This window comes from Pan troglodytes, chromosome 11 (assembly GCF_028858775.2).
Source record: "Pan troglodytes isolate AG18354 chromosome 11, NHGRI_mPanTro3-v2.0_pri, whole genome shotgun sequence".
Lineage (NCBI taxonomy): Eukaryota > Metazoa > Chordata > Mammalia > Primates > Hominidae > Pan > Pan troglodytes.
In genome coordinates, this window is record NC_072409.2 from 27,699,633 (window position 1) to 27,713,269 (window position 13,637).

General features: G+C 40.0%; 1 protein-coding gene across 3 annotated transcripts in view; it reads right to left on the minus strand.

The window, feature by feature from the left end:
* The window catches only part of MUSK (muscle associated receptor tyrosine kinase), a 132,130-nt gene that overhangs the window by 36,377 nt on the left and 82,116 nt on the right, over positions 1-13,637 (minus strand). For all 3 annotated transcript variants that reach the window (XM_063787605.1, XM_063787606.1, XM_054658383.2), the window contains one exon: positions 1,076-1,082. In XM_063787605.1, the coding sequence (XP_063643675.1) occupies positions 1,076-1,082 (7 nt within the window). The remainder of the gene's footprint in view (positions 1-1,075; positions 1,083-13,637) is intronic.

Sequence of the window (13,637 nt, forward strand, 5' to 3'; positions counted from 1 at the left end):
CATTAACACACTGGAATGCAGTCAATTATGACAAATCACTATCCTATATACTTAAAACTAGTTTAATTCTTCATATAATGTGTATCATGATTTTCACTGCTTTTCAGAGCAATATATACATCCACATGGTATTTCTTAAGACCTTTTTAACAGTAAAACTTTCTTTAAAAAGTGTTTTTAGTTAAAAAAAAAACTATTTTTTTTATTGTGTACCACATGATGTTTTAAAACATGTACGCATTGTGGGATGACTAAATTGAGCTAATTAACAAATGCATTACCTCACATACTTACCATTTTCTGATGATGAGAACACTTAAAATCTATTCTCAGTGGTTGTCAAGAATACAATACATTGTTATTAATGATAGTCATTGTATTGTACTCTAAATCTCTTGAGATTATTTTTGCTATCTAACCAAAATTTTGTATCCTGCTGCCTGTTTTTAAACGTAGGCTATGTGCTAAGAATGCTGTCTTAAAATTAATTACACTCCATAGAGTTTTATGAAGGTCAGTTTTAAAAGTACTGCAAATAAAACACTGTAAGTTGCAAAAGGTTATATTGCAAGGGATACCTTCTTATATATAGGTTAGAGCTATAAGGGGGAGTTTGGCAGTTCTGGGTTCCATTTCTAACTTTATCATTTACTGGCTGTGTAAGCCACTTGAACTCTCCAGTTCAAAGAAACTTTCTTAGGTTTTTTTATTTTTTTTTCTGCAAAATAGAGATAACGATAATACCCATTCCATGGGGATGTCTTGAAGATAGATTTAAATAATGCATGTGAAGCTCAGCACAGTGCCCGATCCATAGTAAGTATTCAGTAGAGGTTACCTGTCTTTCACTTCATCATACTTACTAAAAGGATTAGAAATTAGAAAGTTTCTAAAATGTTACAGTGCTCAGCAAATAGTAAACACTCAATAAATGGCATGTCAAATAACAAAAACAAAACACACTCCACCGCACTCCAGCCTGGGCAACACAGGACCCTCTCACAGACAAAAACAAACAAACGAAATCCCTACAAAACAAAACATTGGAAACATTGGTACAATAACAGTTTCTTACCTCCATTCTATTAACAGGAAAGGAAGTTCCCACAGGAAGTCAAATTAAAGGAGAAAAGAAAGAACGTTAGTACATTTTCATCTTATGCTTTGGCTGAGATTGTTTTGATACTACTGATCTCTAAGTTTCTGAAAAGTTCTCCGCTTCTGCTAGGAGGCCAGATGCTGCATTAATGGGCAGATTCGGAGGAAATGAAGAAAATACTGAGTATCTTTACGAAGCAGGTTGTTTTCAAACTGAGTCAATCATGGGTAACAGCCACCAAGGCAATATCTAAGCTCAGAATTTCCCTCCATTAGCTACCCAGGGACTTTACATTAAGAAATCAAGATGTGGGCCGGGCGCGGTGGCTCACGCCTGTAATCCCAGCACTTTGGGAGGCCGAGGTGGGCGGATCATGAGGTCAGGAGATCGAGACCATCCTGGCTAACACAGTGAAACCCCCATCTCTACTAAAAATACAAAAAATTAGCCGGGTCAGGTGGCGGGCGCCTGTAATCCTGCTACGTGGGAGGCTGAGGCAGGAGAATGGCGTGAACCCCCGGGGGGCGGAGCCTGCAGTGAACCAAGATCGCGCCAGTGCACTCCAGCCTGGGCGACAGCGAGACTCCGTCTCAAAAAAAAAAAAAAAAAAAAAAAAAAAAAAAAAAAAGCAAGATGTGGAGGTTAACAGAGAAGATGCATAAAGCAGACTTGGAAAAAAAGAAAAAAGAAGGAGAAGGAGAAAAGAAAAGAACATGCAGAGGAGAGAGGGTAGAAGAGAAAGTAGGCAATGGTTGTTCTCATAGACCTGGCTGCCTCAAGGCTGTGTGCCCTGGGTAGCTGCATGGCATCTGCACTCAGAAGGGCCTCGGGCTTAATTTAATGTTCTGCTCTCCCTACCTTGAAATCCTTACCGTTTTTTGAACACCTAGCCCTGCAAATTATGTAGCTGCCCATGCTCACGGATGTAAAAACTCAGGGCTCTGAGAGAATATGCCTCTCCTCTGGTGGTATGTGATTCCCAGGACAAACAGCCCCAACTCAGACTCTGCCAAGGCATGAGAATCCCGGCAAGGGTGTGATATAACCAGCATTTCTGAATTATTCCATTTTCTTTCTTGTAAATTAAAAACTTCACACTCTTTACCAAGTGCTTGATGGTTACTTCGTCCTGTCCTCTCAACCCTCATTACGAAAATAAACAGTAAAACACATGCTTTGTCTAAAACCAATTTGCCATATTAAAATTTCTCCTAATGTTGAGGTCTAACTCCGTTTTGAAGGTTTTAGATCCATTTGGGTGTTATTTTGGGGGGGATTTTTAAGGGCTGTAACATGAATTTCTCTGAGAGGTCAATCTTCTTAAAATACAGTGAGCTTGTATTTCTAATCATTCTCTTTTAGATTGGTGAGGGTTGGTAACTACAAGGTGTTTATAACTTTGAGTGTATGACTTTTTTGAATCTTTGTGAGCTTTTTATTCAATGATCCTGAAGAATATTTTAACTTTGATTTTAGGTTCGGGGGTACATAATTCAGGTTTGTTGTGTAGGTAAACTTGTGACTTGCGAGTTTGGTGTATAGATTATTTCATCACCCGCGTACTAACCATAGTGCCCAAAAGTTGTTCTATTTTTTTTTTTTTACTAATCCTCTCCTTTCTCCAACCCTCTACCCTCAGGTAGATCCCAGTGTCTGTTGTTCCCCTCTTTCTGTCCATGTGTTCTCATTATTTAGCTCCCACTTATAAGTGGGAACATGCAGTATTTAGTTTCCTGTTCCTGCATTAGTTTGCTAAGGATAGTGGCCTCCAGTTCCATACATGTTCCTGCAAAGGACATGATAATATTATTTTTTATGACCACATAGTATTCCATGGTGTATATGTGCCACATTTTCTTTGTCCAATCTGTCATTGATAGGCATTTAGGTTGATTCCACATCTTTGCTATTATGAATAGTGCTGCAACGAACATTTGCATGCATGTGTCTTTATGGTAGACTGATTTATATTCCTTTGAATATATACTCAGTAGTGGGATTGCTGGGTCGAATGGTAGTTCTGTTTTTGTTATCTTAGGACTTACCACACTGCTTTCCACAGTGGTTGGACTAATTTACACCACCAGCAGCAGTGATAAGAGTTCCCTTTTCTCAGCAACCTCGCCAGTGTCTGTTATTTTTTTATTTTTTATTTCTTTTGAGGTGGAGTCTCACTGTGTTGCCCAGGAGGGAGTGCAGTAGTGTGATCTTGGCTCACTGCAGCCTCTGCCTCCTGGGTTCAAGTTATTTTCCTGCCTCAGCCTCCCAAGCAGCTGGGATTACAGGCATGTGCCACCACACCTGGCTAACTTTTGGATTTCTAGTAGAGACGAGGTTTTGCCATGTTGTCCAGGATGGTCTCAGACAGCATCTGTTATGTTTTGACTTTTTAATAATAGCCACTCTAACTGGAGTGACATGGTATCTCATTGTGGTTTTGATTTGCATTTCTCTAATGATTAGTGATATTGAGCATTTTTTCATATGCTTGTTGGCTGCATGTATGTCTTCTTTTCAAAAGTGTCTGTTTATGTCCTTTGCTCACTTTTAAATGAGGTTGTTTGTTTTTTTCCTTGTATGTATAATTTCCCTGTAGATTCTGAAATATTAGACCTTTGTCAGATGTATGGTTTGTAAATATTTTCTCCACTCTGTAAGTTGCCTGTTTACTCTGTTGATAGTTTCTTTTGCTTTGTAGAAGCTCTTAAGTTTAATTAAGTTCCATTTGTCGGATTTGCTTTGGCTGCAATTGCTTTTGGCATTTTCATCATGAAATTTTTGCCAGTTCCTATGGCCAAAATGGTATTTCCTAAGTTATCTTTCAGGTTTACTGTTTTAGGTTTTATTAGGTCTATAATCCATCTTGAGTTGATTTTTGTATATGGTGTAAGGAAGGGATCCAGCTTCAATCTTTTACATAAGGCTAGCCAGCTATCACAGCACCATTTATTAAATAGGGATTCTTTCCCCATTGCCTGTTTTTGCCAGCTTTGCCTAAGACTAGATGGTTGTAAGTGTGTGGTTTTATTTCTGAGCTCTCTATTCTCTTCCAGTGGTCTATATGTCTGTTTTTGTACCAGTACCATGCTGTTTTGGTTACTGCAGTCCTGTAGTATAGTTTGAAGTAAGATAGCATGATTCCTCCAGCTTTGTTCTTTTTGTTTAGGGTTGCCTTGGCTGTTTGGGCCCTTTTTTGATTCTATATGAATTTTAGAATAGTTTTGTTTCTAGTTCTGTGAAGAATGTCGTTGGTTGTTTGATAGCAATAGCATTGAATCTATAAATTGCTTTAAGCACATTGAGCAGTGTTTTGTAATTCTTATTGCAGAGATCTTTCACCTTCCTGGTTAGCTGTATTCCTAGGTATTTATTCTTTTGTGGCAATCATGAATGGGATTGTGTTTCTGATTTGGCTTCGTGATTGTTGGTATATAGGAATTTACTGACTTTTGTACATTAATTTTGTACCCTGAAACTTTGCTGATGTTGCTTAACAGCTCAAGGAGCTTTTGGGCAGAGACTGTGGGGTTTTCTAGATATAGAATCATGTTATCTGCAAACAGGGATACTTTGAGTTCCCCTCTTCCTATCTGGATGCCTTTTATTTCTTTCCCTTATCTGATTGCTATGGCCAGGGCTTCTAATACTATGTTGAATAGGAGTGGTGAAAGTGGGCATCCTTGTCTTATTCTGGTTTTCAAGGGGAATACTTCCAGCTTTTGCCCATTCAGTATGCTGGCTCTGTGAAACCAATTTCTTTACTTCAGCAGAGCTTTATCAGGTTTTGGCAGAATGGAAAAGTCGTCATAGATGGTATTAATTTGTTAACACTCCAGTGGCATTTTGAAAACTGTTTTTCAAAATGTTATGATTCTTACTATAAATTCATTTGGAAATGATGCACATTTTGCATTTTAAAACTTTATCAATTAGGGCCAGGCATGGTGGCTCATGCCTGTTAATTACAGCACTTTGGGAGGCCCAGGCAGGAGGATCATTTGAGCCCAGGAATTCAAGACCAGTCTGAGCAACATGGTGAAACTCCTTCTTTACAAAAAATACAAAAATTAGCTGGGCGTTATGGCACACACCTGTAGTCCCAGCTATTTGGAAGGCTGTGGCAGGAGGATCTCTTGAGCTCAGGCAGAGGCTGCAATGAGCCGAGATCACACACCACTGCATTCCAACTTGGGAGGAAGAGAGAGAGACTCTGTCTCAAAACAAAACAAAATAAAACCTTTATCAGTTAGATCTCTTGATAAATAACATGGAATGGTGATCAAAAGAGGGACCCATTTTTCTTTATTCTTTTAAAATACGAATACCTCACTAAACAGAAATGAGCTCTGAGAGTATGCTAATTTGGTTAATGCATACATATGTATATATATACACATACATGTAGAGTTCATAGACTCTTATAATAAAGGAAAGTAGCAAGGAGGCAATAATAATCAAAAGGTTCATTTTTTAATGGAATAAATTTCATTCCACTAAGTATTTTTAGCAGAAATTCAAAATTGTAAAGAAAAAGACTTTTTTTTTTGACAAATTGGCTAAAGAATAATGCAAGTGTTCAAAATGAATGGAACAGAAAAAGACAGTCACAACAATATGTAACAATCTCATGATTCCCTATATGTGATAAAGTATTAGCAATACAAAAATAAGTCATAAATACTCAGCCATATTATTTGGTAAATGTTTCTTTCTTTCTTTTTCTTTTTTTTTTTTCGAGACAGAGTCTCACTCTGTTGCCCAGGCTGGAGCTCAGTGGCACAATCTTGGCTCACTGCGACCTTTGCCTCCCGGGTTCAAGCGATTATCCTGCTTCAGCCTCCTGAGTAGCTGGGACTACAGGCACCTGCTGCCCTGCCTGGCTAATTTTTGTATTTTTAGTAGAGATGGGGTATCACCATGTTGGCCAGGCTAGTCTCGAACTCCCAACCTCAAATTATCCACCCGCCTCGGCCTCCCAAAGTGCTGGGATACAGGCATGAGCCACTGTATCCAGCCAATATTTCATTTTTAATTCTGAATTTTCAACATTAGATGCAATAGTCATCAGGCTAACTGAAATTGAGTTAAGTGAGTTAAGGCAAACTGGTTTTAGAAGTTGATTTTGGGTGAATTAGTCTATTATAAATGTACTGAATTAATCCCATCAAAACACCAGTATTTTCATTTCAACTACTCACAGCATGGACCCCCTTGTATTTATTTTTTTTTTCCACCAGTAGTTGGAATGCCCTCAAAAAGTAAGACAAATGATTGTAGGAAACATGTAAACACACACACACAGACACACACACGTAGGAAATATGTAAACACACACACACAGACACACACACACATACAACTTGACATTTTTCCTTGGAATTTACTAAAAGGCACAATCACCCCAACCTTTGTTGCAATTTGTAGGCCCTATAACCAGACAAATAGCTTTGGTTCTCAGCCTTCAAGTAAAGATGAAGGGCATCTCAGCAAATATAAGGAGAAAGGGGATGAATTATTTCCCTAGATCTTCTCATTCTTGAATGATACAATGTAAATGGTAACAACACATCTCATGGAGTCATTTTTCAACTGCCTAAGAATTAAGAGACTAGGACTCAGAGACAAGGAAAGCATTTGTTTTGTCTTTTTTTTTTTTTTTAATAATATTACTGTCTAAAAAGAATTGCAACAATCTGAGGGCAGAGTGAGAGGGTCCAGGAATAGAACTCCCCACCATTGGGATGGTAGGGACATGGGACATTCCTGTGTGTTCAGTGGATGCTATGAAGGTAGCTAAGTTACCAAGAAGACTGGACACCAGACAAAGAACCCCAGTCATAAGCAATTGCAGGTTACCTCAATAGGGATTGAGATCAAGGACTGGGGATTATGAGAGGTTGAACCAGTAAAGAATCTCCCACATCAGGGCACTGTGCAATACACAGTCTTCAGAAGGACCCTCCAAAGAACCCAAATGTCCTAGGAGACAGTCAGTATTCAGGTACCACCTGCAATAGAGAGACATTAATAACCCATCAAGGCATTAAAAGCCTGGATGCTGCACCTGCTGGGTTTCAATACCGGTTCTGCCATTTACTAGCTGTGTCAGACTGGGCACCTTTCTGAGCATTAGTTTGCTCATCTGTGAAATGGGGATAATAAAAGTATCCATTTCATTGAGTTGTGGGTGTTAAATAAATTCATATATATATAGCACTGGGCACTGAGAATGTACCTTGCAATTGTTAGCATTATTATTATTATTAGTCAGAGAAGCAATAACAATTAACAGAGAAAGAACTAAAACATATTCCATTTAGGAAAACACATTTGCCGCCTTCCTTGTAAATCCTCTTCTCCTTAAATATGCCAGAGATGAAGAGGAACAGGAGGAAAGGGAAGAAGGGAAGGGTGTATAATAGTAGCAGACCCATTTTGTCTACTCTCCATGTTCCTGAATGGAAGATTGGCTGGCAGTGGAGAGAGTGAAGCAGATGAGGTTTAAATTATGTAAGAGGAGAGTTTTAAACTAGATCAGGCTGGGTTTTTAATCTCTAAACATTACGTGGAAATTATGGAATCTGCCTGAAAGTTTGTAAAGGGTTTGCTCTTGAGAGGGGCAAGGAGATTCTAAAAAGCATAATTCCTCAGTCCCCAATGGTTGGAGAAAACACCATTTTCTCTGTGTACCTGTCAAGTTTAAATTGTTCAATACACTGGTTACCCATATAGCCTCAGATCTTTGTTACCTCTCTTTATGAGTGATTCAAAGTTGTTCTGCAATCTACAATGCACTTTAAAAACAAACTTTTGATCCAGAGTAGGGTTTTAGCCAATAATAAGCTCTAAAATTTTATCCCTCCCCTAAATGGGTCACTTTGCTTAGGGACAGAAGGCCACATCCTTTTAGCAGTGAGAAAAGCTGGATTTCTTTGTGAAATTTCTTTATACATAAGAACTAACAGACTCTGGAGTGACTATGAAGGAAACATCAAGATGTCTTTAAGATTGGCAGGACTCCAACTGCCAGATAATTTGCTGGACAATAGCAAAATCATTATAAATGTTATACCTATTTCCATTCTGAAAAACATCTAGTAGATTCTTTCGGTTTTACTGAGACAGGCAGGCTGGGTTATAGGATTGTCATTTTGATCATCTAAGAGATGATGCCAATGATGTCAACAAATTATAAATTAGAGAGAATTTAAATTTTAGTGAACCGGGCAAGAGGCCTGCAAGAGTCTCTTAATTAAAATGACCAAAGGCTATGAAAGAGAATGAAGAGAACTCTATGTCACTGCCGAACTCAGGAAAGAAGTGCCTTCATGCCCCCAAATCTCATGGCAATTCTGCCATTATACAAATAGAATAGTGGGAAGAAAGACAGTGGAACACTGGAAAATTCTTCCAGAGAAAATGGCATATAATTTGGAAATACAAAGGCAGATTCTAATAGCAGCTGAGCAGGAAGATCTATTGAAAAGCAAGGGGGCCAAGGTTATGTAAATGATAGAGCCCTCATTTTGTAATGTGGAAGGAGCATGGAGATAAGCCAATGTGAAAGAGAATCCAGCCATAGTACCTGGGAGGGGATAATGAGCTTCTATAGGAAATGTCTCCACTTGCATTTTCTTTTATTTTTGTGGGGGTGTATGGCTAGGAGATGAGGAAGGGGTCCAAGAACCTTGCAACTATAGAATGCTTTAAGCTCAGAATTCAATTTAAAAAAATTCTCAAAATATCCCACCAATATTTGTAGTATTTAAAAATTCTTAAAATATCCACCAATATTATAGTATCTTTAAAATTATCTAGAAGTCAGCAAAAACATTGGCTCTCTTCTGAAACAGAACTGTTCTAATATAAGAAAGCTGCCTGATTGTAAAAGGATGCTTACCTTTTATGCCTAACTGCAGAACATCTGGTAGCAATTTAATGTGGCTACTGGCTGTTACTCATTTATCCTTTTCCCTTTTATTAAGAACAAAAACAAAACGACTTTAATTAATTTAAAACCAGAGAAAGCCAGCATGGAATGCCAGGGATGGTGTCTGTTTTGTTGATAAGAACACTCTTTACCTATGATGGTTGAAGCACTGAGTGGTAAAGCAAATTATGTGCTTCTGCTCTGTTACCAAGTCTCAAGAATTATCTCCAACATTGGGAGGAAACAGGAGTGTGGCTATCAGACATGAGAAAGAGCAGGAAACATGTCAGTACATTCAGTCAGCTATACTGATTATGAAATAGTGTTCAAAGTTCCATTTTTTTTTTTTTTCTGTAGTAGTGTGAAACATCACCTCTTTTGAAATAAGAAAAATAAAACCATGTGGTTCATCTGGGGAGTTTGGGAGACTCCAGTATTACCACATCAGATTTTTCCCTCCTGCTCAGTTTTGATAATACTACCTGTATTCATGTGACTTTTAAATTTAGTGACCAAAAGGCTTAGACCCTGAGGTCGATTCAAAGAAGGGGCAATATAGAAAGTGGGGGTTGTTGGTAGAATGGGGAGTGGCTTACATTAGAGGGGTGTGTGATCATAGGCTCGTCCCTGTACTCTGAGACTGGATAAACATGGATAGAACCATGGACTGCACTCTCTGATGAAGGACCTGTTGGTGCCATTGAGAATGGGAAATACAAATATGTATTTTATTTCTCTCTCTCTCTCTCTTTTTTTTTTTTTTTTTTTTTTCTTTTTGAGATGAAGTCTCACTCTATTGCTCAGGCTGGAGTGCCGTGGTGCAGTGGTGCAATTTCAGCTCACTGCAGCCTCCACCTCCCAGGTGCAAGTGACTCTCATGCCTCGGCCTCCCAAGTAGCTGGGATTACAGGCATGCGTCACCATATCTGGCTAATTTTTGTATTTTTTAGTAGAGATGGAGTTTCACCATGTTGCCCAAGCTGGTCTCGAACTCCTGACCTCAGGTGATCTGCCCGCCTCGGACTCCCAAAGTGTTGGGGTTACAGGTGTGAGTCACCACACCCGGCCTGTATTTTTCTCTTCTGAATCCCTGTGTCCATTTTCATGGTCTCCGGCTGTTTTAGGACTATGCTCACTATAGGTATCATAGGCTGTCTTGCTTTCTTCCACAGGGCTGAGGGTTCTGATGACAAAGAGAAGCATCTTGCCCAATGCCCAGCATCCTGGCAAGTTTACTTTGCAACTTGAGGCTTTATGGGGTTGTGACTGGAGGGGAAATGCAACTTCCTGGTTCATAGGGAGAGGTTCCAAAAGTTTTTCGGACTCCTTTTGATGACTAACAGTAAATGTAAATGAGTCAGAAAGAAATATATCACATTTCTAAAACAATGCATAAGGATTTGGGCAGACACATGGAAGAGTTTTGGAAAAATGAAGCCCGATCTTTATTTTTTGTTGTCCTTCAAACACTAGAAATATCATTAGACATAATCCTAAGCATAAGCATAAGATCAGCTTTTTCCATTTCCAGTTTTCCTGCTGGGAAGAGCAAATAAACAGATGGAGTAGAAATTTCAAAGGGAAACACGAGGAACATGACAGAGGGGGCTGTTGACTACTAGGGGTACTAGTCACATAGGGGAGGATGGAGATGGTTAAATGAGACAGCAGAGTTTGGCATTAAGGAAGCATTGCCAGAATGGCAAAAGAGGCGCCATGTCTGACTTGAAGTTCTGGACTTCCGGCCAGCCTCATCGGATGCCGAGAGAGAGGGGCCAAAAGCAGAAATGGAGAAAGCAGATACCATACTTGAGTTCTGGGAGATCTGGAGAGCATAAGGCCATGCTTCTTTCAAATGACCCTGAATGAAAGAGGCTCCAAGGATCCCTTTTTCATCGAAGTAGCCTCATTTCCCTAAAATGTCAGTCCACGGAGCACCCCAGGGTTGGGAGGTAGTTTCCTCAGTGATTCCAGAGGGAACTTCATGGGGCTTCTAGCAGGTCTAACTCACAAGAGCAGGTCAAAGAGGAAGAGAAAATGGAAGTTGTCTCATGGGAGTTCAGAAGTCTTATTCAATCACACTCATGACACACCCTTATTAGGTCTGCCTTGGGAAATTTTGGGAAAAGTCGGGGAGTGTCAAGTCCCCTAATAATCAGTGAGAATCAACCAGACAAACAAATCAGGGGTTGGACAAAAGGGTCTTATTCCAGGGAATAACACTAGATGTGTAGCAATTTTTAAATTAATAGGCATGTTTCTCATTTATCATATCCACTCTAGACCTTTTTAGTCTTTTCCATTTTTCAGTTTTCGAGTAACAACTCTCATTTCTTTACTTGACTCCAAACATCGTGCAGCACTATGATTCTGTATATGGTCAGATTTAATTGTTGCCTTTGTGGTTCAGAAGAGCAAAGTCCCAGGTCCCAGTTATAGGTTAACCCTCTCCTTATGCTGCCTTCTCTACCTCTACCCAAGTTCCTTGGGTAGCTACTGTAAACATACCCCTGTCCAGAGTGACTTCAAGCCTCACTTCCAGGGTCCCCAACTTCTCCCCACTCTAAAGCTGACCTCCATCGCACTGCCATCGTCAAGCTCATGAAAAGTCATAGCTGGTTCTAGTCTACACAACCATTATTCCTACAGAGATAACTGCTCTTCATAGGCACTCACCTCTGCTGCTGCAGCAGATTGCAAGTTGCTCTCTGCTGCCACATGCCAATCTTTGCATTGCTCCCACCATCCCTTCCCCCATGCAAATGCCACTGTTATTTTTCCTGGGTGGCCATTGCTGATTGTCCCCATCCTCATTCTGGTCTTTCTCAACACTGATATCTAAGATGACCTCTCCCTACACCCTAGGACATGGCCTTCCTATACTGCCTGTCTCAGACCTTTAGGCTCTTTCTACCACTGGAAGATGCCGTTTTTTTAAGGTTACAGATTTCCCTGTTGGTGTTCCATTTATGGAGTTGGATCAGGTTCTCATCTGGGCTAGGACAGGAATGAAGTCATGATATTGCTGCATATAGTATGGTGGCAATCATGCCCTGTAGTCCTCTCGGCATCTTAAAGATTGTGTCCGTGGGATGAATCTTCCCTTGTGTGGAGTAGATATACCCATTTTATTAGGTTCCCCTCAGTGGTTATAGCACTGCCTTCACAACCACCTTTGTACTTATGATGAGTAGGCTCTAAAGATTACTGCACTGAAGGTTGGGGGAGATTCCTGACCACCTGCTCTTCCAGCTTCATATGCTGTGAAAAGGAGGAAGGTAGGGAGATTAAAAATTTGGATATTTTATGGATTTTATAGATCCCTTTTCTGAATGCAAATCCTAGAATAGAGGTGTATTGATCAATTAAGGAAAAAGCCAAAAGCAGATGGAGTTTTTCTAACTTCTTATTTAGGATGCTATAAGTAAAACACCCCACAGGGATCCCTTACTCCAACATGGATGACGACATTAATGTGAAAATGGTAGCATGACAAGGTTGGGCAGACAGCAGAACTGAGTTAGCAAGCCCAAATCTCTCCTGAATTCTGTATGCCTTGAAAGTGATCTAGAAGTTGCTTCAGGCCCTGTGAGGAGTACTGAAGGAGCTGAGTTGGAATTCAGCAGGCCAGCCACAGGGCCACAGTAGGGACAGACAGGGAGACCTAGCTTCTGAGGTTGCAGAGCAGAGTGTAGACAAGGGCATGATGAAGGATTTGGCTGAGATGCAGAGGGCTGTGCTGCTCCAAAAGATGTCTCAGGCTCCCAGGCTAAGCCAGCCAGGGAGGTCCCCTGGGCCCTAACCAAGCCAAGAGATAAAATCACAAGTTCAGCTGCAGACTTCACTAGAGATCCGGGGGTTAGCAGTGGTGCGGGGGGTGTCCAGAAGACACCACTGCCTAAATACAAATCCTCTTCTCTTTTGCCATCTAGGGAAAGAGAAAGAAGGAAGAAAAGGGAGAAAGAGCTCTGGCAGGGGTATCTTTGAGTAACTGAATAATGACCTGAAATGAGACTCTCCTAAGATTAGTAACATTAGTATTTTTCTTCTGCCAGTGAAAGTGCAGGTTAAATTAAAGTAGATCAGTTTATTTTCTTGGATTGAGTATTCATATGTAAATGTGATCCTCTCTCTCTCTCTCTCTCTCTCTCTCCGTGTGTGTGTATATAAACACACATACATACATATATGTTATATAAATATGTATTGATAGATTTTTATAAATATATGTTTATTTAACAGTAGGTCTTGATCAAATGTCAAATAATACAAAGACAGTGAGACCAGAATAATTCCAGGTAATTCAAAGGCATCAACATTTTTGAGTATTCTATTATCTCCTGGACCTTCTCCTGTTTATATGCTTTGTGTTTATATATTATTGCTTGTCTTAGGCACCTTTCAAAATCAGACACATCTGAACTCATTCTTCTAGCCCACTGCCATTTTCAAGCATTTGCAAACCTTATTTCTATCCTGATTCGTCCTGTGCATCTCTCCTCTTCCCTTTGAACCAATGCTGCTGCTGCTGTTCAGACCTTCATGACTTTTTGAGACACCTGGAAGAGCCTCCTGACAGCTTGCCGCACTTCTCAACCTCCTGACACC